We start from the raw sequence: 26,680 nt of genomic DNA on the forward strand, positions 1-26,680 counted from the left end.
TAAAAGTGGCGCGATAGACGGAGCGAGGAAATAAAAAAACGGACCCAAAGAGGGATTTGCGCTGCGCCCCACAAGGGAAAAAAAAACACAAAACCTTTTTGAATCTGAAGTCACGTGACGCTACGTATGAGAATAAGACAAACGTAAATGATCCATCTGGTTCATTGCATGCAGTTCAATAGAAGTAAAAATGTCGGGAAAAATGTCTTCTTTCAATGTTTTCTGGACTATAAGACAATACTTCTTTTCTCCTAGGGACACAGGAGAAGACTCTATCGTTGGTTTTGAGTTTGAACTGCTATTTTGATCGCCACCAGGGGGCACTCTCGACTAGTAGAGACGGCCAGGTGTGTTACTGTTGTGTTGGTGCAGTATTCTAACAAGCTCAGTGTGTCAGTATTATGTTGTAAATGTGTTGGTGCTGCTCCTATATCCTAAACAAGTTCAGTCTGTGCTGAAGGCAAGATTTTTGCTGGAACCAGCCATTTTGGGAAAATAAAAAAGAATTTTAGATATAAACAAACATTTAAAAAAACCTTTATGTACCAGTCTTTCTGGTTCGTTGCGGTTCATGTTAAGTTTGTGTTAAAAGTCATTTTAATTCAACTCTTGTCATTTACTCGTGATTTCAAAACTACTAATCCATTATTTTGTGTACTTTAATATTACTGTGAGGTGATAATAAACATTCACTTGATTTCGATGAGGGACGTTGTAATTCGAAATGGCCCATGACAAAAATGAATTTGACATTTTTGACATTGGCTGTAGCCAATATGAAACGGCCATTATTTATATCGCACTCCATATTGTTACATTGTGTCATTACTGGCTTTTAGAATCATTTCTTGCATCGTTTCAAATGGTTTTGCAGGTGTGACTCCGCGATGGTGTGTCCGGCTCTTTCTAGATGGAGGTGCAGAACCAGCCAAAGGTTTGTGCGTGTGCGTGTGCGTGTGCGTGTGCGTGCGTGCGGAGAGGGGCACACGCTTGCTTGTGTTTGAGTGCATGGAAAGCTGGAAATATGCATAAAAGAGATGTTGTGGGTAGGAGAGAGAGTTTCCCTTAAAAGTGCCAATACTTGAGGGAATCTTGCCCCATATATGGTCCCATCTGAGCGAGCAGAAGAAAGGCAGGCTGAAGGAAAGACACGCAGCTCTGAAGAGCATGTGTAGTCCTCCCACGGAATATAAATGGCTCGTCGCTGAATCTCGGTGCCATGTGCTTTGCAAGCGTCACACCAGTCGCATTCCAAAACATCCAGTCACACAGATTGTTCAAAAGTAACATTGTTTTTTTTTTCCCGGGAAAGAACAGAATTGGCATGTAAAGGCGCTATTACCAATGTGAAATCTCAATTACAAGTCACTCTGCAAAGTAAGACGGATTTTTTTAGGCTGGGAAAAAATAGCCGAGACAATATTTGATTATAGTGACGATGAAGTGTCGGAGTCGAAACGATAATGGGCCATTTTCAATCCGGTCAAATCCGGTCCTCGCATTTGGAAGGCTGGCAATTCAACGTGATTTGCAATGAAAAGTGAGCAAGTTGACCTACCTTGGATGAAAGTTTTCTCGGGGGGGGGCCGGACGCCGGAGCCGCCTGGAGCGCGTCCCGCAGTTTGCCGCGAGGGCCGCGAGGAAGCGGGTGCGCGCGGCGGGGCTTTCGGCCGGAGACCTCGGGACGGGCACGCGGGGAGACGGACTGAGCCAGACTGGGCTCCGCCGCCAGGCTTTTTCGCCTCTCCTTTAGTGAATGAAAGCAATCCCTAAGAGCCAATGGGTAATGAGAGACCGGCTCCTGAGATTTTAGCTTTCTTAATCATGTTCATAATTAATTCAAGAACATTGATAATTTCATTACATTCTTTTTGTCTTATCAATAAATGATGTGCCTGCACTTTTGGTCTTGTGTATACGGGAGAGGAGAGAGGAAGGGAGGAAGCCGGGGAGAGCGAGCGACAAGAGAGGTAATACTGCACTAAAAGCACAAGAGATGGAAAATGATACAAACAGGGAAGTGGTAATTATAATCTTTGACCAAGCCACTGGCTGCACAATATGAAGTCAAGTGGCTACAAATAATTAATAAGGCCTCCCGGTGTGTGTGAGTGTGCATGCGTGGGGCGGGGTGAGCGTGCGGGTGTGTGTTGGGAGCGGGGGGTCACGAGGCGCTTGCGCTGACTGCGTCTTAGTTGACTATCGTTTCACCCGCACTCTTTATTCCCCAAATAACATGCGCCTTTTTCCCGAAGATGAAGGCCGACTCTATAGGTGCCGTACGTCCCATAAAGCGGGAGTTCTCAAACTTTTGGGAGTCGGGGACCCCTTTTGAGAAAAAAAAAAGAAAAAATCCAAAGATCCCCATTCAAGGAAGCTTGATCCGTCAGCCACATGAGCAGAGTTTTGAGACACAGATGTACATTTTAATATCGGCCGTATTCTTACTTAACGATAATTACCGTAATGGGACGAAATAGAGGGCTGTTAGCGGCCAGTGCCTGTTGCAGCTAACAGGAGTTTGTGTTAGCCGAGATTGCTACGGCATTATTTTCAATCGAAGAAGCGAGCAGACTGAACCAACGTCCGAGTCCAGCCTTCTTCGCGCACGGGGCAAAAACGGAGAGGATCATGTTAAAGTTCTGATAGCTCCATCTGATTCAATTAAGAGTCCGCCGGTAAGGGAACACGGAAAGTTATTTCATTTGACTCGTTTCTTCATTGCGGTCTTTTGTATTGATGGCAAAATGAACCCGCGTTGCGTCGCGAGGAAAAACAAAAACATCCGCTTCGAGCGCATTCAAAGTTACGCTGGTGTGGCATTCACTACAGTGTGGGAAATCTGAAACATACTTGACTCAATAACGTAAATGTATAACTTAGGGATATGAACACAAGAAAACATGAAGGCTTTACAAAAGATGAGATCTAGTTTTGCTTTAATTTTGATCTTGTCGCAAACTGTTGCTACGTCCCATACACGGCAACGTAGAAAAAAAACAGAATTTCACCCTCAAATATTTAAAATATGGCATATAAAATGCATCCTATATTTTGGGAATTCCGGGTATTTGATCAAATCTGAAAATTGATACGGCAATGAACTGCCACGGTGTTTTGAGCTACAAAAGGCAGTTAGCTAGCTGGTGGCGAAACGCGCTCACCTTTGTTTCACCCGCAGGGCTGGAGGACGTCTGCCTCCTAATGCCCTTCGGATCCAATAAAGGCTCACGTTTCAGGGAGATTAGTGAAATGAAGTAGACCACCACCCTCAACCGCACTCGCACGCGCACACGCACACACACACACACACACACACACACACACACACACTTTGTTGCCCTCTGTCAGCGCCGAAAACTACGGAAGAGGATCGGGGCTAGTGATGAAGAAAAATATAAAGGTTGGCAGGATTCTCACTTTTATCTCAGAAAGCTGCCTTTATTCTTATGAGACTTCTTTAACGTTAAAATTCTACTTTTACATTCATCACCTTGGAATTGTCACTAAGTCGGAATTCTGACAATGGTTGGAAGGCTCAATTTCGTGAGTGAGTACAGTGAGAATTTTGAAGAGAAAATATTCTCAGAATTGTGACTTCTGAGTCTTCCGAGGTTTCTTATTTTAGGGTTAAAATTCAGATTTTAAAGTCAGAATTCTGCGTGTGAAAAGCAATCTGAGAGCAAAGTTAGAATTCGGACTTAGTTCTCACTTTAATTTCTTAATTCAAATTCTTTCGGTCAAAATTTGGAGACCTGCCTAAGAATAAAGTGAGAATTCAGAATTCTCACTTTAAATATTTTTCTCATTAAATTCCCGCTTCTAAATCTGCAGTTTGAGTGAGAGAGTCAGAATTCTGAGAACAGTTGACTGAGAATACTCCGAATTATGACGTCAAAGTCAATTAAAAGTCAGAATTTTTCACTTTTAAGGTCAGAAATCTCTGAGTGATAGTCGGAATGAAAATTGAACCAATATTCTGAGAATAAAAACTGACTCAACTCTCATTTTGAGAATTCTGTCCTCAAAGTGAGAATAATATCACAATCATAGAATTATAAACTGAGAACACTGACATCTTTTTTCTTTCTTCATTCCTCTCTTGTAGAAAAGAAAAAGTGATGCGCTTTAATTCTTTCTGTCTTATATAATTTACATTTTTTGGCAGCTAGAGTAATGGGATAATATGCATATTTAATACTTAATTTTTAGAATTTTCATGAGCCCTTCACCTCAGATCTGTACTGTGCAGGTAATGAATCAACCCAGTTGCGGATTAAACCTGGATTGAAAATAGAAGTGATGTCATGGATACCCCTGCTTTGTCAAAATAAAATGCGGTGATTTAATTGGAGGATTTTGCTGAATCTCGTTTGAGCAAAATCGGAACAAGAACAAATGTGGTCTGATTGAAGGTCATCAAAGGTGTTTTTTGCAGCCAATCCCGAAAATCATTTGCTTCATTTCTATATTGCTTGTTGTTGTTGTTGAAGACGGCTTGCAAATTTGCTCGCCGAAACCTGAGGTCCTAATTAGCTGCTGTTGTTCCAATGAATTTTCTCTCAATTTGAAAATGTACGGTTCCCGTCGCAGCTTTAAAAGCATGATATTATTTTTGCTGAAAGCTTCAGAAAGCCTGTTAAAATTCCAGGTCCCCCCAGGGGTACTCGCAGCACCCTTTGACAACTACTACAATAGATCATCGTCGTCGGATTTTTATTCGGGCCTAACTAACAGGATGGAGACATCTCGCATGAGATCCGAGCGGTTTGGCGCCAGGTGCAGCGCGGGCCTATTTGAGTTCTGCCACTTTTCTAATGCGTTTTGAATTGATTACAATACTGACGGCTAAAGCTCCACGAAGCATTAGCCATTCTAATATTTTATGTCCTATTTCTCGCTCGTGCGCCACCGGCCCTCGCCCTGAGATATGGCCGGCGCAACACGGGAAATATGAAATAAAATACAAAAGTAAAGAGGCAAAAATACAGATTTACAGCCGGCCGTTTGGACAGTGGACTTGATATAAGGGGTTCATAACAAGTTTTGCATTTTATCCCCCGGTCGCCCCGGCGCGCCTTTTCATCATCTTTTATGTGATCTATGCATGCGGCAGCATCCCGGTGACGCGTCCTTCTCAAACGGATTGCCACAATACTTGTAATGACGCTCCTCTCGTTCCGTCCCAGCTGTGGGACGCCGGCGAGAGGGGAGCAGCAGGCTATAGCATTAGCATAATACCCTCACCCTCCCTTCCGCCGTCCCAAGGGACCCGGCGGGCCTACGTGGGGATGCGGGCTGTCTTGGCTGTGGAGGGGACGCGACCGGCTGCCGGACCTGGGGGCTGTGTACAGTGTGTGTGTGTGTGTGTGTGTGTGTGTGTGTGTGTGTGTGTGTGTGTGTGTGTGTGTGTGCGCGAGCGCGAGAGAGAGAGAGGGAGAGACAAGGCTGAAGCTGCCTGTGGGCAATGTAATAAAACCGCCGCACGCTGCTGGTGGTGACGGTGGCACTGCTGCTATAGCTGCAAAGGAGGGGATAAATATAAACCAGGCCCGCATCAAAGAGACGGCCCTCCAGTCACAGCCTGACTTACACCCTAATAATTAAGGCCCTTTCCAATAAAACAGGGGGTTGTGGCCATGCATCTATTTTACTCGCGTTTGCAGCTGCACCCGAACCTGCCGTCTCATTCGGTATTGGGATGAAGCTCGGGATGAGCGAGCTTTGGGGAATTTGGAGAAAAAAAAGCCAGCGATTAACATTAAGCATATATCAACCCTTACCTGTTGGCTACAGATCGCCGCTAGCCAAAAAATAGCATCAATCTTCTGGATGCACTGGCTCATCTCATTGGTTTTTGTACTCATTTCACACATCTTTTCGAAAAATACACTAGAATTTCCAAGATGGCATCCCAACCGGATTTCTTGTGTCATCACTTGCTATGTAGTCACGGCGGTCCTTCGGTTTTGTTTCAGTATGTCACGAAAGAGCAAAGTCGCGGGCCTTGATTTGAATTTTGTTGAAAAAGGTGTGCCAATTGAAGTTCTTTTCTCGTTTTTCTGCCGTGCTTGAATGTCATGCACTGAACATTTTTTGCACTCACACCCTTTGCACTTCAAAAAAAAGTATACGGCTATGGTTAGTAAGTGTGCGGTCCTATGCGTCCCCCCCAATGACACTGATGAAAAAATTGCGTCTCCCTCCAGAATCAACATCACCCATCCGTGATCTAGGAAAGCATACGTTCCCAGAAATGTCCACATTTTGTTCCACCTGCGGCTACAGCGCAGCTAAATCACTCTGGAACCACAGCACGCGAGATTGCAAAAGCGAGACGAAGACACGCAGCAAGCGGGAGGGTCGCGGGGTGGGCGGGGCGAGTCCAAGCGGGGGGTATCAAACTAATTAAAGCAAGCATTTGTCAGAGATTAAGCCTTAAACAGAAAAGGTCATCGGAAGAGCGGCGCTCACTGTTTCGCCGCCGTGCTCTTAGGGCAGTCTAAACCTTTCCAAGCTAAATGGTAAAGATGCTATTTGGCAGCACTGGCGGGGGAGAGGAGGCCCCAATCGCGGTCGGGGACGCCGACACCCGGGTCGTCGCCTCTTCGCTGTCCATTACACATGCTGGTCAAATCTGGCAATTGCTGTCATTTAGGGATGAAAAATAAGCGCCGGACAAGATCAATAGATGCGGCCGTCTTGCGCAGCCGTGATTAATTGACTGTCGCCGATTAATGCCCAGCCTGTTGCGCGGCAATGCAATCTCACTGGGAAATGGGCTTTATTGAAAATGCTATTCCGCGACATTGTCACTGGCTGGCGCGCGATGTTCTGATTCTGGCTTTTTCAAACCGTTCGTTTGTCGTTTGTAGATGATACTGTTTTCTTTATCATCATGCACGACGCATACGTAAACGCGTTGCAGTACACCTGTCATAATAGCTCATTTTCTGTTCATGGAGTCTCAGATCAATTCTCATAGTGCCAACATACCATTATGCTTACAAACCAGAACCCGTGTAGCTGATTCATTTGGGACCGGTCAATTGTAATTGTATTGGCGAGATGTCCCGGTTGGAGATAAATGACGTGTTGCTTTAGATATGAGTGATAGCTTTCTACTTGGGAGTCCTTTTGTGATGACAATCGTATAATTTCATTCCTTTGTGATTACCCAAAAGACAAGGCAGTAACGCATTTGATTTATTGTAACCTGCGCATAAAATTAAATGTCCAAGAACTCGGATTCTATTTTCCGTTATGATACAGAATAAGAATCTTGTTTTTCCTTTATTTGTAATAAATAAAGACACCCCTTCTCTAGGTTTCCCCCTAACGTGGATTGAGGACTTAGAAGTTTACTCCAACAACAACCGTATTTGTTTACGAGTTAAATTTAACCCGAACGGAAGGCGTGTCTAGTACTTTACCCGCTGCCTTATCTGCTCGATGAATATTATACCGGTGGGAATCCTTGTGCTGATATCATTTTAATATGACTTTTTTTTCAAAGGTGTGTTGTGTTATGCAAATAACATTTTATTTTAAGCAACCCAATAGGGATGCGCAGTAAGGCTTCAGGAAATGCACATTTATTTTCCCTCAAAATACATTCTGAATTTTTTAAGGCGAATATTACATGATATGACGTTATATTTCAGATGCCACACACTTATAAGATGAAGGGAAGTAGTACACATTGACACAAGTGCAAATGCAAGTAAAAAAAATGAGTCCAATCAATCATAAAAACAGACTACTATTTGGCTATAGGGTAACTGGCAAGGATTCCCGGTTAGTCCTACCTGTGCCTTCTCACAATGCAGACGAATAAACGTCATTGTTTTCTCAGGGTTGATTCACTACCCCCTTCTGATAAACACATAGAAATAAAAGATACCGTTTTTGTATTTGAATGTATTTATATTATCAAGCCATCAAAATAATCCACAAATGACATTCAGGTGTACGGGCCCGTTCATCAAAGGTTGATGGGAGAGCCCGACGGATCAAATTCATTCATGAAACGTCGCAACGCAGAACTGTGAAATAATTAATGAATTAGATAAATAATTATTATGGTAATTTAATTAACTAACGTCGTATTTAATGAAAATGCATTTGTTTTTTTTAATGAAACATTTAATTAAGTAATGGAACCTCTAATTAATGATACATTTCAGTAATTTAAGAACCATTTAAATTTATTATTTAAGGGTACATTTATTTATTGAATTTTGGCATTTTCGGTCTTCCACAGAGATGTGGCCTTTGTGTTGGCTAAAATAAATAAAAATATTAAATCTGTAAAGACCGGGAGCCGTACTTTTTTTTTTAAGCAAGTGGCTTGAAGGCTGATGAAAGAACGATTGTATTTATCAAACGCATGACGCGACCAAGCGTTTTGGCCTATCAGACTTTCCGTAGCCCGATTTGGCTTTCCGGGTCGGATTTGGCGCGCGTAAGCACATTTCCGGTTGGCTCATTTGAACCTCCCTCGTCAAGGCGCGTGACACGTCCGTGTTCGACGTCATGGCTCTCAGTTTTCAAACTTCCACACTATGTTTGACTCTGCCGATATCGTGTCAGATATGCCTCGGAAAGGTAACTATCGTTTTTCTTAACTTAAAAGACGCAGGGTGTACTCGCGCAGTGAAAGAGCCGTTAGAGTTAACAAACCGGAAGCGTGTGCGTAAGATAAGATACATGTCTATCGGCGCTGAGTAATTCAATATGACGTACGTAGATGACGCACGTTTTTTTGTGTTCAGGTCAGGCAGCCCGTCATATGTGGCAACCATCACGTGTTCTGTTCGTCGTGCATGGAAATGTGGTTAAAAAAAGCCAGCCAGTGTCCCTCGTGCAGAGTCCCCATTACGACTGAAAACCCCTGCAGAGAAATCATAGGTGAGTGCAGCATTTCCAATGAGCTCTAATGCAATAAATATTTTCATTCCCCTGCACACAATGACGCACAAGGATTTGCTCAATTTCAAGTGAAACTACGGCTCGAAACGATTGCCCTATTGTTACGATAGTTGTGAACGAACCTGACATTGATTAGTTGTCAATTCATCATTTAATTTTGACAACACTAGTTGTCTGTCAGTTCAGCTGTAAATAACTTTTCCAGGCATTTTTCACATTTTTACTGAATCAAAATATTTTCTACCCTCAATTTTATTTCATGATATATGCCAGAAGTGTGGAGAAATGCAATTTGTATCATGATTAGAATTTTGGGCCATATCCTGTATGTAAAAGTTGATTTTATTCTGCAGCCGTGTCAAATGTTCTTATATAAATGTTCATCTGCCGAGCTTCCAACCAAGCAGTTCTTCCTATTGTTCTTTTGCAGGTGGTACAAATGAGAACGATCACAGCGACAGCCCCTCCGTGAGAAAATGTCTCAGGAAAACTCGGGGAGAGCTCCTGCTGCGAGAGTATGAGGTATTTCTCCGCTTCTCCGTATTGTTTTCATACACAATGCTTTTTAGGACAGCGGTTCTCAAACGTATTTTTTTTCTTATTGAAAAGATTATTATTCAACTTAGATTTTTAATTTGAAAAAATATATTTTTATATGATATTTTTTGTGCCAGTTACATTCTAATCATCTTAAAATGAATTCAAATAAAAGCCTGAAAACAGAGCACTATGCTATGATTGAAAGAATTTGTTGTTTTTTAGTTTCTGTTTTTCAATTCTCTACTTGTGTAAATGTGTGCATCTCCTGTAATTGGTCTTCGACAGGAAGAAATCGACGGTCTGGTCCGGGAAAATGAAGAACTGAAACAGAAAAATGAAAGTCTGGAGTCGCAACTGAGGACGGCTCTGGATCCCGGCAGCGTTAACCCCGCGCAGGCGGATGACAAACGGCTGGAGCCGAGCTTCGTGCAGGATTTGGCAAAAAGGCTGCAAACGGCCCAAACTGTTTGCGACCAAGTCAAACAGGACATGCGCAAACTTAAAGAGGTCCGCAAGCGTTCATTTTCGACTTTTATAGTCTTCACAGTAGAACTGCCTTTTATTGACCTTTTAACCAGGTACTTTATGAAAGTCGTTTTAATGATGAGGCCTTATGTGACTCTTGTCATCCTCAGGCTAATAAAACACTGCGATCTCAAAATGTTGACCTGGTACAAGAAAATATGAGACTGAAAGCTGAGGTGGTCAGCAGATCCCCACAAAAGTAAGTGCATCAACAGGGATAATTATCAAGTATTTATTTGTTAGGGGCAAATGTGTGTATCTGTTCAAAGTGTCAATTAACGGAACACCTATGAAATAGATGTGAATCAATGGCTGTGCTCAAAAGAGTTTTAAAAATCTGTTCCCAAAAAAATGACGTCTAAACTTTTTCTAAAGTTTTCGGACCATCAGATGCAACTTTTTTCTCTGGATTTTAGCCTTATCTGCAGGTTTTTTTTTTTAACTTTATTTTACCAGGAAGAGATCCATTGAGATTTACATGTCTTTTGCAAGGATGTCCTGGAGAAGAGTTTACAGAAAACAGACATGAACATGGAGCTCAGAATTTGACCAAAGTTCAGAAGGATGAGAGAGCGGAAAAAACAGTAAATAAATAATCATGACATTCCAATGATTAACAGTAGCAATAATGACCAACAATAGCAATAATGACCACTGCAATCAAAATTGAAATATGAGTAGCCCAATAATTACAAGAACAACTTGTGACAACGAGTTTGGAAATGGCATGCTCGAAATGACCAAAAGTTATGAGAGAGCTTGCTTTCAAGTGGGCTCGCAGAAGTAGTCCAGTCAGGATTTATTTATAAAGCGCGTTTCAAAAGGCCGTCGTCAACCGAAGTGCTGTACAATGAAATAAAAGCGCAAATAGAAACATAACACATAAAACTGAACACGGCCGAAATCCAGATAAGACAGCACTTCGGGGTCTCTTAAAAGCAAGTGAGAAAAAGTACGTTTTTAAGAGGGGTTTAAAAGTCACAAGTAGGACACGCTTTTCCTTCCTAACTCGGGAAGCTCAAAACGCACGCAGCCAGCTATTCCACCTGAGACTTTGGGTAGAGGAGGGAGAGAACCTGAACCGGCGACGCCGGTGTGATCGCCTTCCGATGATATTCCTGCGAGGGAGTATCCTGTACCGTACGGCGGCGGCTTCTAAAGGCGCCGTGTCCAGCTGCCATATAAAAATGAGCAACAGTAAAATGATTCCAAGTTTCAACGCTTTATTTTTTTGATGCGGCTGAGTATTAGTTTGTCTGAAAATCACTCTCACGCGCCAAAAAGCTCCTCTTCTTTTGGGTCGTCATTTGTTCAAATGTCCTCGTTACTCTTGGACGAGCGGCCCTCTTCGGACCCGACCGATTTGCCGGAGTTGATTCTCCGATCATCTGGCTTGGGACGCGACCGCCGTTGTGAGATCGCGGCGCGGGAGCTCGCCCTTTGCTGTTTCTCCTCCCACGTGGCCACGTCCGTGCCGGCCTGTTGAAGCCCACGCCCAAGGGCTGAGCGAGACAAGTCGAGCCGACCTTCCCTTTCCATAATCCGTAAAAAAAAAAAAAAACATCCGTGTTGACAACAAAAAGCCAATAGGTAGCGCTTGACAAAAGTGAATTTTTGCAATGTTCTGTGCAAACACTCTAAAACAGATGCAAACTATATCAAAATAGAGGTCCAGCAAAACTCTCTCTGCAACGAAACCTGCATGTATGAAAAAAAAAAAAAATCTGTGCATTGTAGCTCGTTCTTACCCCCCCTGTTGCATAAAAAGAAATGTTTTTCCCAGCGTTTGCCTCGCATCCAAATTCACCCCAGCGAAAACAGAAGACAGGAGAAAAATAAGAAAGATGAAAGATGTCAAAGAAGACATTATGCAAGAATTGATACAAGTATGAAAATGAATGCTTATTGTACATTTGGCAATTTTTTTTTTTTCTTTCAATGTGTGCTACATGGTTGGTTTTGTTTTCAGATTGCGCGTGTGTTTTACGTTTACGAGTGTTGCCTAAAGTGAAAAATGTCTGGCTGCAAACACGATTTAGTTGTCCAGGACTTCTACTGTACATCAAATCATTTGACGCCTTGAATGAATGTTATTCAAACACAGATATGTGGAAAATGGTTCTGCTTTGAGTTATGCGGGTATAAATCCCCTCCAACCCCCACCCCAATACCGGGGTCGAAAGGGAGGACAAAAACCTCGACTCGTCCTCCGCGGTAGCAAAATGCTCTTTTCCCACGGGGGTCGAAGTCTTTTCGCTGGTCTTTCGGCTCGCAGGCGTCCCATTTGAAATTTTGAAAGCGCGAAAGCAAACACTTTCCAACCCGATCCGTCCTCAGGTTCGGCCGTTTTACCGTGGCCGCCCTAGAGGCCAAAATCCAGCAGTACCAGCGAGACGCGGAGCACCTGAAGCGGGCCCTGGAGCGCGGCGACCAGTACATCGACGACTTGGAGAACCGGGTCAGGATTTCCGAGAAGAGGTGCGGCGAGTTGCAGGAGTCGCGCAAGAGGAACTCGCCCGAGAGGAACCCGCCCGCCTCGGAGTCTCTGAGCCGGCAGCAAAAGATCCAAATGATGATGATGAGCCTGAGCGACACCGAGCGGGACTCCGTCCGCGGCCGTCCCCGGGACCAGGCTTTGACCCTTTCCGAGACCCGCTCTTTGACGTTCCCGTCGGATGGCCGGGACTCTCCCCGAAACCCGGGCGGACTCCCCGAAAAGGGCGGGGGCTTGGGCGGGGGCTTGGACGGCGGCTCCTCGGACCCGCCGCCCTCCACGCCGTCCTCGGCCTTCCGCTCGCTGACTCTGAGGAGCCCCGGCGTGCGCGAGAAGAAAGTGGCCTTCGCGCCTCATCTGCGGAGGCTGGATTTCGACGGCGGCGGGCCCGCCTCGGAACGCCCCTTCGCCGCCGGGGACTTGTTCCCCAAATGTTTGCCTCAAAATCCCGCCGACGCCGACCCGGTCGAGACCCTGTTTTGGGGACCCTGGAAGCTCTCCAAATCACACGGGCGCTCGTCTCCCGGTCCCAGTCGGGAAAATTCCAGCGAGGCCTCCATGGACGCGGCTTATCTGGACAAAATCTCCGAGTTGGACTCCATGATGCTGGACGGGGAGAGCTCCAGCAGCCGCGGTTCTCAGCCGTCGCCGGGGTCCCCGGACCGCGCCGTCGTCCCGGAAACGCGGAGCCGCTCGGCCGAGGCTTGCGCCGGCCGTCCCGGAGGAGGACGTCTCCCGGACGCGGACGACCGCGTGGCGGAGGATCGCGGCGGGACGTCTCACGCCGAAGAGCTCTCCTTCGATTTGCTCTTTGATGCGGCGGCCGCCGCCGGTCCCTCCGCCTCCCTCTCCCTCTCCCTCGGTCCGGCGGGCCGGCCCCGGGATGCCGGCGCGTCCTCCCCGTGTGGAAAAGCTGCGGACGCATCAAGAGACAGACAAACGCTCAACGCTGGACAGCCGGCAAAGAGGAAGTCCCACAGCCCCTTTAACGCAAGCAGTCCCACCAAACTTTCAAAGCTCATGTGAACTCTTTCGATGTGCTCGCTCGCGAGGTCTTTCCTACCAGCTCCTTCAATCCCAAAGACGGAATTATACGTCTTGACGGTCGTTGGCAAGTTATTTACTGTTTTTTTTTTCTTTCAAATATCTGGGCAAAGGACTGTATTTAGGACTGGCGCCATCAATCCTAAAGGCATAATTATGCCAAAGTCCATACGTTGAATCCAGTCTGCTTATTTACATTTTCTTCCCCAAATATTGGAGTAAATTGATAAATATAAATTTTTGACTTAAGGGCAAAGTTAACCTCAAAATTGCTGGTTCATAATCCGATGTATCTTTTATCCATCCCAGGGAGGCGGCCGTTTCGTCGGCTGCTGTCATCCGAAAATGACTTCGCAGTTGCGATTAATTAAGCGCGATTATTTACGAGCTCGGGTTGTGGGTGTCACGTGACCAAACTAAAAAAAAACGGGTGAACCACGATCGGTTGTTACCTGAGCCTTGATTTCAATTTCAGTCGACAGCAAGTGACAAATCGGAACATTTCGAGGAGTGGCCAAGCATTGGACACATCGTTGCTGAAAACAAAAAAAAGTGGATGTGTAATTAGTTACTTTGCGTACTAAAATATTAAAAGTAATTATTTCTTTATGCTCCTAATGTATGATAGTAATCCATTACTTTTGCATTTGTCACAAAGAAAATGATTCGTATTTGATTACCTAAAGTAATAAATCTACTTTCATTAGGCAGCTGAAGTATTGTTGCCCTAGTAAGAAATTACTTTAGGTAATCAAGTACCAGTGATAATTGAGTACTCTCGGTAATCAAGAAATGAAGTACTTGGGTACTCAAGTGCTGAAGTCATTGATTACAAATCGATTACCTCAGGTATTAATGAGCACTTAAGTACACAAAGGAAATGACTAGTATTTGATTACCTAAAGGAATGAATTACTCTTATTAACAACCTGGAGTATTCAGTTACATAAGTACTGAAGTAATCTTTTACTTTAGTGCTCAACTCATTTACTACCAGCCTTTTTTTTTAAGGCCTTTCTTTAGCCAAACGCACTTCTAAAATATGAAAACAAAATATAGAGCAAGTTTCCTGGGATTGAATGCCTGGATTATTAAAAACAAACAAAAGCATAAAATATCTTTGGGATTGAATGAGTTTCAAAAATGGAATGTTGGAAGACAAATGGCCTCTGTTTTGTTCAGTCTGCTGTTGTCACATTTACTGTCAATCCTTTTTTTTTTGGTCGTAGAAGTTGTAAGTTATGCAAGATGGCAATCTACTGAAAAAAAAACTCATACGGAATTGAAGGGAAAAAAACAACGTCTTAAACTCGGCGGAAATGCTATGTTGAATTTGACTTCCTTCGTTTTAATGTTGAAACTTTTGCTGAATGACATCACTAATTGTTCACAAATTGATTTCCTGTGGCACTTCCTCCATTGTAGTTTACCCTAATACCTCAAAAAGGTCACTTTTTTTCCCCCCAAATTGAAGGCCCAATGTACGGTGCGTCCTTCAAATGCTGAATTATTTTTTTTTTGCTTCAACTCCATTCTTGAAAGATTGATCCATCAGCCACATAAGGCCAGTTTTGACGCACAAATGAGCATTTTTATATCGGCCGTATTCTTTCTTGCAACAGTCACCCGAATTTGACCCCCAAATCAAGGATCCCTCCCATATTTGCGGAATCTCGGTATTCATTTAAAGTTAAAAAAGTGTCCGTTTCCTACAGCTGAGCGCTTGATGCAAATCAGCGCGACACGCGAGCTTTCACACACGCACACACAAACACCGTAATTCAATTGTAGCGGAAAGGCACTTTATTATGCAAATGTAACCATATCACGTGTATTTCACATACCGCTAATCACCGGCATGAAATTTTAATTGGACAACCGTTGTGCTTTGAATAAATGAAGTGTTCATTCATTGAGATTCATTAATTTAGGTAAAGACTGTACAAGGTTACGCCGGAGTATGAAATCAATTTGCTCAGTGCTCAAGTCAGGATGAAGACGCCTCTGACATTGAGCTCAACTTGTTTTTGTCCATCCGGATTCCCTTTTACCTTGGCCAAAGTGGATGAAATATGTCTTTGCATTTCTAGTTTCCTATTCTCCATTGAGAAATATGAGATACATTGTGTTACTGTGCTGATCTAGATCACAGAGGAAGAAAAAAAAAGTGAACTCTCATTTCAAATGACGGAAGTGTAAAATACATTTTCAAGACTGCCAATCAGAACCTCGTTTCCCCATCACGAGTAGGTTGCATAAATCGGGGATGTCCAAACAATGACTCACGATTCGCTTTTCGGCGGACCGCCATCTGAAGGTGTAAACTAACAATAGGTGCTTCATGAAGCTTCGTTTTCCCATCGGTAGGACGTAGCATAAATCGGGGGTGTCCGGACTGGCCCTGGGACCGTTCAGGGCCCGCCGTTCATTTATTGGCCCCCAGCGTAAACGGAAAAGGACTGATGGCCTGCTAAAATAAAGCAAAAAAATAATTCATTGAATTGTATGGCCACAATTTCTTTTCCAAACACCAGTGGAAAGAAATCATTCCATTTCACAAGCCGAAGTTTGCTTCAAATTTTCATCCACTTGTGTGTCGAGGTTACTGTTTATGAAACGATCACATCACTGAACCTCAAGTCACTTTCAAGAATGGACCTCTTACAAAAGCTTTCTCTGGTTTTGATTCCAATTATGAAGGTGGGATTCGGCAGGTGTTCAATGTCGATAGAGATCCGGTCAAGTGGGGTACTGTGCCCCAAATCTTGAGAACTCTTGAAACACAAAGCTGCTCTGTAGCAGTTTTTCAAATTGGATGGAAAAAAATATATATTAATTGCTAATGAATTAAAGCTGATTATTTTTTAAGTGGCCCCGCATCCTTTTTTCTAAATGTGGTCCTCAACTGAAAAGGTTTGGATACCCCTGCCACATACTCTACTTCTATTTGGCCTTGGCATTTTTCTTTTCAGTTTAAAAGCAAATTAATTGGAACACGATGCGGCTAGAGGGGGACTGCATTAGGTTATGCATTTATTAACGGGGGCAGGGTGTTGTTGTCTTTGTTTATCGTTTCTTCAGCCCAAAACATTTAATAACAAACTACATTACTTAAATGCGAGTCCCAATATTTATGCCCGAAGATGTCAATCTGCCATCATTTGAATCAAATTCTCCGCCGGGGACAAAACCCCAGTGGGTGGAGACACGGCTAAAATCGGATGTCCGGCGCAGCGAAATGAAGCGCGCTGTGTTTTTCGCTTGCCATCACAAAGAATGAAGAGGCAGGCCAGCCACTTCCGTGGCATCAGCCCTTAAAAAACCGCAGACGCTTCGTCTCCTGACTGCATGCCCCGAGAGCACTTTTTTTTTTTTGAATCTGTCAGCCTCTTCACTGCTCTGGCACTTTATGTCTCGCGAGAGCAGCCGGGCTGGGCTTGACGAGATCTGAGGCGCTCAGGTGTAAGAGGCTCTCTCATCCCAGCAGTGGGAAACACAGTCGACAGATAAAGTGCGCGTGAGAGACTGCAGGCGTCTGTGTGATCTCCGAGCTCAAGGCTCGCTCGAGTCGGCGCACGCGAGACTTGCGCGCTCGGCAAGCGCACAGGAGCAAAAAAACAAAACAAAAAAAAAAAAAGAGGGGGGATCACTGGCGGTGTCAAGGGCTGCCTTTTCGGGCTCTTTCGGCCGTTTGCTCCGCCGCGCGCACTTTCATTGGAGACGCTCGCCAAGATGATGTCCATGAACAGCAAACAGGCGCACTTCGCCATGCATCCCTCGCTACCGGAGCACAAGTACACCACCCTGCATTCCAGCTCGGAGGCGATACGGAGAGCCTGCCTGCAAACTCCACAGGTAAATTCAAAAAAATCTTCGAAAACTTGCGAGTTTTGCTACGCTAAACCAGAACGCGGCGACTGCGCGGAATTGCGGTGGCGCCTAATGTTTATTTCGTTGCGTGTTTTTTTCCATTTTTTTTTTGCTTGAAAAGCTTGCGTTTCTGTAGCCGAAGTTCGATAGAACCCTTAAGGGTTCGGTGAGACGGTCTCAGGGGTTCGGCGGTGCCTCTGCCGGTTTGTTGTGAGTTCGTGGACCGTCGTGTTCTTTGAACGTGCGGGGCTAGTTTTTTTGCATCAGTAAAAAAAAATCAAAGGTATAATTATGTATGAAATTTGGAAAAAATAATAGAGGAATTTGTTGAATGCGCACGTGAAAGCGTTGGTCTTGTGGCGGAACGCCCAAGTCCCAAATGACAGATGCATTTATTAATGTTCTTCGTGACTTTTTTTTTTTTTTTTTTTTTTCCTGTGGGCCCGCAGCTGCAAAGCAACATTTTCGCCAGCCTGGACGAGACCCTCCTGGCCCGGGCCGAGGCTCTGGCGGCGGTGGACATCGCCGTGTCCCAGGGCAAGGCGCACCCGTTCAAGCCGGACGCCACGTACCACACCATGAGCACCGTGCCGTGCTCGTCCACGTCCACGGTGCCTCTGGCCCACCACCACCATCACCACCACCACCACCACCATCAGAACCTGGAACCCCCGGACTTAATGGACCACATCGGCTCGCCCTCTCTCGCCCTCATGTCCAGCGCGCACGACGGGGCCGGAGGCGGCGGGGGAGGCGGCGGCGGAGGAGGAGGAGGAGGCGGCGGCGGCGGCGGCGGAGGCGCGCTCCTCTCCGGTGCCGCCGCGCACGCGCACTCCCACATGCACGGCCTGAGCCACCTCTCGCACCAGGCGGCCATGAGCATGAACTCGCCCCTCAGCCACCACGGCCTCTTACCGGGTCACCACGGGGGGAGCCAGGTGGGCCCCCCCGGGCTTCCCGGCGGCGGCCTGCCGTCCATCAACGACTCGGACACGGACCCCAGGGAGCTGGAGGCCTTCGCGGAGCGCTTCAAGCAGCGGAGGATCAAACTGGGGGTGACCCAAGCGGACGTGGGGGGCGCGCTGGCCAACCTGAAAATCCCCGGCGTGGGCTCGCTCAGCCAAAGTACAATCTGCCGCTTCGAGTCGTTGACTCTGTCGCACAACAACATGATCGCGCTCAAGCCCATCCTGCAGGCGTGGCTGGAGGAGGCCGAGGGGGCCCAGCGGGAGAAAATGAGCAAGCCGGACATTTTCAACGGGGGCGAAAAGAAACGCAAGAGGACCTCCATCGCGGCTCCGGAGAAGAGGTCCCTGGAGGCCTACTTCGCCGTGCAGCCGCGGCCCTCCTCGGAGAAAATCGCCGCCATCGCCGAGAAGTTGGACTTGAAAAAGAACGTGGTGCGAGTGTGGTTTTGCAACCAAAGACAAAAGCAGAAACGCTTGAAATTTTCCGCCGCCCACTGATGGGAAAGCAAAACAAAACAACGAGGTCAACGCAAAGACGGGCGAAAAGTTGCTGCGGCTGAATTTGGGGACCAACGGACACGCGGAAGGAGACCATTTTCAGTCTTTTTGTCTCCGGCGACTTTATTCGCCGCTGCGCAATGGGCTTCGGTCGAGGCTTCGTATATATTCATTATTTTTTCACGTTATCGGTGAATGTGAAGTATGCAAATATCAGATGACACCCACCTTGCGCCGTTCCCCGCCGAGGAACGAAAAAAAAAAGAAGTTGAGCGACGTCCACGTTGCCTTTTTTTCAAACACGCGAGAAAGGGAAAATGATATCTATTAATTTCTCCGAACAGGCCTATTATTTGAACTAATAGCCATTCACAAATTACCTCATTGATTGTCGTACTGTGTTTTTTGGGTTTGACTTCCGTCGTTGTTGTTCTAGAATAATCCACACGGCCGTTTATTTATTCATCGATATTATTTATTTACCATTTCCGAGGCTGCTATAATTCAAATTCCTTTGCGAAATTTCGAGGAAAATTTAGGCCTGCGTGGATCCGAATGCAGCAGTTTTTTTTTTAATCCTCTATAGGCTCACTTTTCGATTTGCACAAATGAACCTTTATTTATAAGAAACGTCCACGTGTTTTGTAAATACAAACATCACTTTATCACAGGATTGGAAGTTGTGTTATAGAACTTCAACGATAGGCTCGGTGGACACTTTTTGGCATCGCAAAAAAAGCCTTGTCTGCCGATGGAAACAAAAGCGAAATGTATACTTTCTGTGTTTTAGTTTGCAGTGCGAGCACTCTATGCATTTGGAAGAGGAAATGTCGGGAATCCTCCGGATCCAGTAGAGCTGGCTATACTGCACTAGAACTTGCCTTGTGATGGTTGTCGGTCACTGTTAACTGCCTGTTTTCACATCAACATCACCGCCTTGTTTGTCGTGTTAAATGTGAAGGGAACCTTGTAAGTACGATTTTTTTTTTTTACTTTGTGCACAAATATGTTTACAAAGCTGCGGCGACGAGATCATAAAAACAATTTTCTTTTGCCCTTTTTTTTCCTTTCGATTGTATTTTTCATCCTGTACGCCAAATTCACCAGGGAGGTGTGTTCCAGCAATCTTCTAATAAATTGAAAAACTAAAGTTTGCCTCTGGTTGATTGTGTCTGGCCCACGGATTACAAAAAAATCATGTGATACCTAATGTCAAAACGCTTTAAATGGGTCGAAAATCAAGAAAATGCACCGTTGCTTGTCAAGTCTTTCGATATACTTCATAAAATACGTCTTTATAAAGTCAATGATGAAAACCAAGCAAAGATGTTGATTGTTTAAAATGCGAATAGGCATATGCTGTGTGATTAGAGGTGATTTGAGTGTGTGTGTGTGTATATATATATATATATATATATATATATATATATATATATATATATATATATATATATATATATATGATTTAAAAGATGCAAATATTTCTGAACGTATGTATTTATTTTGAAAATGTTTTCAGTTTTTCTCTGTGACAGGATTTTTCTCCCATTTTTTGTGAACCTCTCCCGATGCAATTGGAGACAACGTTGATAGAACACTGTCTCGCTTTCAGGGTTATCATCCAGAAGAGGGGAAAAAAAATCCCCGAGTGGCACAGAAATCCACCTTCGAAAGCGTAACGTGGGTGAGTCTATCCTATTTTACACGTTCGCCCTTTTTTATGCATTCACAATTGCCGTCATCGCACAAAGCGTGCTCGGGCCGAATGTTTTCAAAGCTCGGACGGCGTTTCAACGAGTTTGATGGAATCTACCATTTGCATGTTGTTTGGAAGACTGCGCGCGCGCGCGCGGGGGCACGCACGCACGCACGCACGCGGCGATGATTTGAGCGGCGCGAACAGCTCCGCTGATGCATTATTGAAAAGCTGTATCAAACAGCTCTGGGCTGCTGTCTCGCTGCACAGGGGCTCGCCGATCAAGTCGGACTCTCTGCCTGCACAATAGCCTCTAATATGTTAATGGCCGGAGGGGATGCCTGAGGTTCCGTCCCCAGCTGGCTCGCCTACCATATGTCAGCCTGTTACGACAGAGGCCTCTATTAATCACGCGCATATTTCATCACCGATATCATAACCCTTAAAGCGCCATTAATAACCGGCCCGGGTCCAGGCCTACCTGATCGGCCCCTTTGATGGGCCCGAACCCTAACCGGAACGTTTAGGGGGACCTGACTGTCTTACTTGTCGCACAATCGTGGTTTTCGTCCTCTTAAAGACGCTAAGGCTATTAACGTGTGTTAACGTGTATTAAGGTGTGTGCGTGTGTGTGTATATATATATATATATATATATATATATATATATATATATATATATATATATATATATATATATATATATATATATATATATATATATATATATATATATATATATATAAACGTGTATGTAAAAATTACAAGTTCGAATCGCACAGACTTGCAACTGAAAAATATATGCCTATATCTAAAAATGGTAAATTCGTACAATTACTTCGCTCGTGTGCTTAGTTTGCTAAAACATCGGTTATGTATGTCATCAGATGATACAAATGTAATTTCTCTATAGCGAAACGTTAAATATCGGGATAGGAAATTAGAACATAATATCCAACACCCATTTCGCATTTTCTTCAAATATTGTGCTGTCCTAATTGGCAGTTCCTGAACAAACATACAGCAAAACCATAATTGAGGTACTGTATATTATTTAAAGTTTTGAAAAGATCGGAAAAAGTTATAGAAAGTATGTGTTATCAGTTCGTTTCATTTTTTTCTCCATTTTTTTCTCCATTTTTCATCAAAGGTCGTAAAAAATAAAAAGAACCAAATGGAAAAGGCTCGCACACTTTTTTAGGTGTGGGCTGCGAGAGAGCTTTTATCAGTCGTTTTAAGTTTGCATTTGGAATTTTTGCCTTATACATGAACGAAATTCGAAACATTTATTTGATTCGGATGCATTCCGCTTATTTTGTGCATAGCACACAAGTCAGCATCAAAATAGGCAAAAATAAATAAAGAAGTAAATAAATACTAGTAATAATATTCAGGATGGTCATTCCTCGCCTTCTCACGCCTGATGAATTGAACGCCTTCAGGCCATTAGTCAGGCCAGTAATTAATCTATAGCGCGGATGTAAATAAGAGGAAATTGGATTCCTGACAGATGCGACGTGAGCTTCTCCGACGTGGCCCAATAATGATTGGAGGCAACGCAAGTTATGGCAAGGCATGCGGCGCACCTCAGATTTACGAGCGTCTGACTTTTTTTTTTTTTTTTTTTTGCGGCGGAAGTCAGCGGGCCCGTGAGCTAATCGCAGCTCTTCGGCGTCCCGGCAGCACCTCGAGATGGATGAGATCATTAGAACGCCGCAAAAAGCTCGGAAGAAATGGCAAATCGTCGCGCGGTTCCGACATTGTTCGACTTGAGTGCGCCCCGGGAAGAAAATCATCGCGACGCCCGTCGAGGCCCCGGTTGAGGCAACAATGCGCAGGCGTGAGACTGCGTGGCCTTTTGACGGAAATGTCAAACCGGGGAGGGGCGGGGGGGGGGCTGACGTCGCGGGGGCAGATCCCCCAGATCTGCACTCATTTCCCATTATATTTGCTCGGTAATCCGCGGTGGCAGCCATGCATCGCCCGGGACCGCTTGGCTGTTGACACACGGGTATATTTCAATCACGCGGGGTTCAAAGTCACACGAACAACTTATTTGTCTAATAAATCCGCCATTTAGTAAGAAAAATATTTGATCTTGGGGGGCTGACCTCTTGTCATGTAGCCACTCGTGTTTCAAGGATATGCGGCTCGCCCGCATAGCAAAAATATTCCGATGGATTCTGGGGAAGTGGCAAAGTGCGCTCGCAAATATTGCGTGGGCCTTTGTCGAAAACTTCCCTTGGAGGGCAAATAGTTGGAGTCTGTCTGTCTGTCTGTCTGTCTGTCTGTCTGTCTGTCTGTCTGTCTGTCTGTCTGTCTGTCTGTCTGTCTGTCTGTCTACTCAAAACATATAAAAAGAACCACCCAAAGCAAAGGCAGCCATATGCAAAATAAACAACAAAAAGCCTTTTTGGGGGGTATGGTTTTCTGACTGACTTTGGAAGTAATAAGAATGATGCAGTGTGCAAGTAGCTCTTAAATTGGAGTATGGCAGCCATTTTGGCATTACAGCATTTCACTGACTTGAACTGAAAATAGTCCAATTGCTTTAATGTGCTGGAACTAACACGCCGCCTCATTTCATCTATTTATTATAAAAAAGACAAAAGTCAAACCAGATCTCATTTGGTGCAAATTGTGCCACGCAAGCAAAACACCATTTGGAGTATTTATCATTCGCACCCTGCCTCTCAAGCGCTGCCATGGCCTTGGGCTAAGCGCTCTTTGAACTGCAGTTCTGGACTCACACCTGCACGTGCCGCAAATAGAAAGGGCAAGACAAGTCATCCCATCAGCGTTTTCCTTATTTCAATTTGTAAATAGTTTTCTTGAAATAAAATACAATGTTTAATTCGGTACTGGATTTGTACTGAATGTCATATTTTAATTGTAGAAATAGCACTACTGTAAAACTCATTTAAAATAACTAATATATCAAAAGATTTCTACACTAAGATTTTAACTGGGGTAGCGTAGCAAATATATATATTTTTTTAATGCCGTGACTGACATACAGTAGATTTATCTTTTCAAATTAAAAGCGAATCCATTGGAACATGAAGCAACCTAATGCAAAATTGCATCATAAATATAAGTGTACACGTATATGCATGTCATCATATAAAAAGTCATTGCTTCCACACCCATCGATAGACAAACAGTTTTTTCTCTTTTTCTATGGTATTTGGGCCATCCCAATGACATGATGAATTTCCTAGCCCCGCACCCTAACCTTAACCTTGACAACAGTTGCCTAACCCTTCCCCTTAGCCTACTTTCAACCAAAATCCCATCCAAAAGTAAGCCTCGACCCTCATAAAGCGTTATGAACGTGCGGGGCCCGCCAAGATGCTCCCCATAAGTAGAAGTGGTCCCCCCAAAGGCAGTCAAACATGGGATACGGTCCTTTCCATGGAGCAAAACCCAAGGACACGCACACACACAAACGATCCCTTTTGTGGTATTACTGCGAAACTTGGAACCGCCTTCAAAAGATTCTTCTGCAAAAGATTGTTTTGACTGGGGTTGTTTGCCTTTAACTCTGATAACGCTGGCAATTGCCCCGCAATGTTTTCAAGAATTTGGCTTTGTATATAGGCTACGAGCTTCCTCCGAGGGCACCGCAGGTTTTCTCCACGCGTTGATATTCAATATGTTCCTCTGTACACACGGACTTCAATAATGAGGAGAGTGTCGGCCACCGCTCGGCTCGTCCGCCGCCGCGCCATCAAATATTCATCACTGTTGATTAAACAGCCGGCAGCTGCCGATCGGCCGGCCGGCTGGCCGGCCGGGTGTCAAATTTGTATCCCGCTACCTCCGTGCGCAACGCACGTCGAACGGGACTGGAATAACATTTCAAGTCCAATCGGCGCACGTGTGCAAAAAGGTGGCGCGCCGGGAATGACTTCGACACTAACCTTACATTGGCGTTTACGTTCCTCAGCTGGGATATTTATAAAATCGGTGCGAGAGAGAAAGAGAAAGCCGGAGAGAGAGCGAGAGGTGACTGAGGCGCGCTAAATATTTCATGAGTTTTTGTAGTAGAGGAAAGAATGGCCGGGACGGTTGCTTCGGCTCATTTCTTGAACCCCGCTTGAGGAACGCGCACGTTGCTGCTTTCCGCGGGCGGACTTTTAGGACGAGGCGTCGGAAAACGAACGCGCGAACGAGCCGCAAACCAAGCCGGGGAGCTCGCTTTACCGGTCATCGATCGCCGTTGGTCGCCGCCGTCCCATCGGCCTCTTGTTACTCCGGCTGGAATATCATCCCCGGGATCCGGTTACCGGAATATTCCACGCGCGACGCGGCTGTCGGATGGAGCTCTCGGAATGAGCGTGGGCCGGCCAACGCCGTACAAAAGAGCCTTTCTGCTCCGTTGGCCGGGCCTCAAAATAGGGCCATGTTATTGCGCGCTGTCGACACGGACTCGTAATCGATGACCCTATTTTTCAGCGCGAGCCAAATATATTTTTCCGATTCTTTCATTTTTGCATCAAAGGCAAAGCGCTGACTGTAGGGAGCTGAAATTTCACCCAGATGGTGACAACATGCCAAAGGGAAAGTATTGAAAGAAGACGGCGGGGAGCTGAAATTTCACCCATGGCGAGAACATGCCAAAGTTCAACGTGGGTGGACCATTTAGTTATCCCCTGGCTAAAATACTGAAAAAATGATGTCAAAACCTTGAATTTTTGATAGGGGTGAGCGTATTGCTAAAATTCAGGCTAAATAGTAAAAAAAAAAAAAAAAACCCTTTTATTATTTATGAGTCAAATCCTCCTGGCGTTATGGTCGTGCATCTTAAATAGTGGGGCGGGGCCCCCTGGGGGGGCGCGGATGACCCCAACGGAAAAGGCTTAGTTTTTGTCATGTAAAGTGTTATTCCAACAAAATAAGAATTTTCATCTTTTTTTGGGGGGGGATTTCAGGAAATTTGATGCACGTGGTTATTTGGTATGGTTTGGTTTGGTTTGGTTGGTAAGTTTTATACTAAGCTGTTACCTGTATAAACGCTGTAAAAAATAATGAACGGTTGTTGAAAGTTGATTTATAGTGCATTATTTGTTTATGTTTTATGCGGTGTCAAACCCAAGGCCCGCGGGCCAAATCCGACCCGCCACCTCATTATAAGTGGCCGCCGAAAGCAAGTCACGTAAATGTCCATGTCCCCTTGCTAAACTCAGTTCCAAAATTTTTAACTCGCCATATTCTTGCTTTGTTTCGTTACAGTAACCCCAACAATAAATCGACCGCTAAACTGATAAGCTCTCAATTTGTCGTCTACGGTCATAATACAATGAGGCAATATTGAAATGGACTTGTTTTATTCATCATATGGGCCCTACGAGGGAAATCGTAGCTACAAAAGGGCCCGCCACGAAAATGACTTTGACACCCGCGTTCTTGCATCTCGCGTCGTCTCGCTAATCACGTTGACACGCCCACGGTTCGCCTGCGGGATCCCGTGTAAGTTCCGGCCGTTTCTGACAGCTTTCGTCGATAGCACGTGTTCTGACATTGATTGCGACGCTCCCGTGCGTCGCGCCTTCCGAGCGCGCAGGTGAGCTATCGGCGCTGCCGTTATTACTCGGGGGACTCGGTCGGCGGCCGGGAAGATTGACGGCCGCGACGGGCCGAGCCGGAGCCCGGGCCCGCGCGCCGCCGATTAGCCTGTCAATCGGATCGGAGCCGAGCGGGGAACGCTCCGGCGGCGTGGCGTCGCAGCCCACGAGCTCGGATCACTAATTGCGCGCGTGCGACAACGGGGCACTCCGGCGTGCCTTTTCGGAGTCGCTCTTTATGCGTTTATCCACTCGGAATTTCGCCTTGGCACGGACAGCTTACTCCAATATGGCGGTAATCGCGCTGCATTCATTCAGGCGCAGTCTGGTCTGGGGGACGGTATCAAACATATGGCCCGCGGGCCAGTTCTGGCTCGCAAACGGGTTTAATCCGGGCGGCAAGATGATTTTGAAGTATAAAAATGAATTTTTTCATAAGCACTTTGATGCATTTGGACTAACCGGCGTAAACGAAGTAAAGTTTACGTTTGTGTTGGACGGCTTTATATTGAGGGCGGCTCGGTGCCGCAGGGGTCAGCAGCGTCCGC

General features: G+C 45.2%; 2 protein-coding genes across 4 annotated transcripts in view; both read left to right on the forward strand.

The window, feature by feature from the left end:
• The window catches only part of obi1 (ORC ubiquitin ligase 1), a 48,317-nt gene extending 31,980 nt beyond the window's left edge, over positions 1–16,337 (forward strand). The window contains exons 2-8 of one of the 3 annotated variants that reach the window (XM_088413467.1): positions 256–347; positions 875–934; positions 8,775–8,910; positions 9,362–9,453; positions 9,757–9,978; positions 10,107–10,195; positions 12,334–16,337. In XM_088413467.1, the coding sequence (XP_088269593.1) occupies positions 911–934; positions 8,775–8,910; positions 9,362–9,453; positions 9,757–9,978; positions 10,107–10,195; positions 12,334–13,516 (1,746 nt within the window). In that variant the 5' untranslated portion in view covers positions 256–347; positions 875–910 and the 3' untranslated portion in view covers positions 13,517–16,337. Of the gene's footprint in view, positions 1–255; positions 348–874; positions 935–8,476; positions 8,608–8,774; positions 8,911–9,361; positions 9,454–9,756; positions 9,979–10,106; positions 10,196–12,333 lie in introns of those variants that run through there. The other 2 variants (XR_015865429.1, XM_088413466.1) reach the window with 2 other exon arrangements.
• Positions 16,338–16,923: 586 nt separating this feature from the next.
• pou4f1 (POU class 4 homeobox 1) lies at positions 16,924–20,020 on the forward strand. Its single transcript, XM_088413468.1, has 2 exons — positions 16,924–17,389; positions 17,854–20,020. Exons 1-2 carry the CDS (start codon positions 17,267–17,269, stop codon positions 18,868–18,870), a joined length of 1,140 nt encoding a protein of 379 aa, XP_088269594.1. The 5' UTR covers positions 16,924–17,266; the 3' UTR covers positions 18,871–20,020.
• The last annotated feature ends 6,660 nt before the right edge of the window (positions 20,021–26,680 follow it).

The sequence above is a fragment of the Hippichthys cyanospilos genome, chromosome 4, assembly GCF_059441005.1.
Source record: "Hippichthys cyanospilos isolate Australia breed blue-spotted pipefish chromosome 4, RoL_Hcya_1.0, whole genome shotgun sequence".
NCBI classification, from domain to species: Eukaryota; Metazoa; Chordata; class Actinopteri; order Syngnathiformes; family Syngnathidae; genus Hippichthys; species Hippichthys cyanospilos.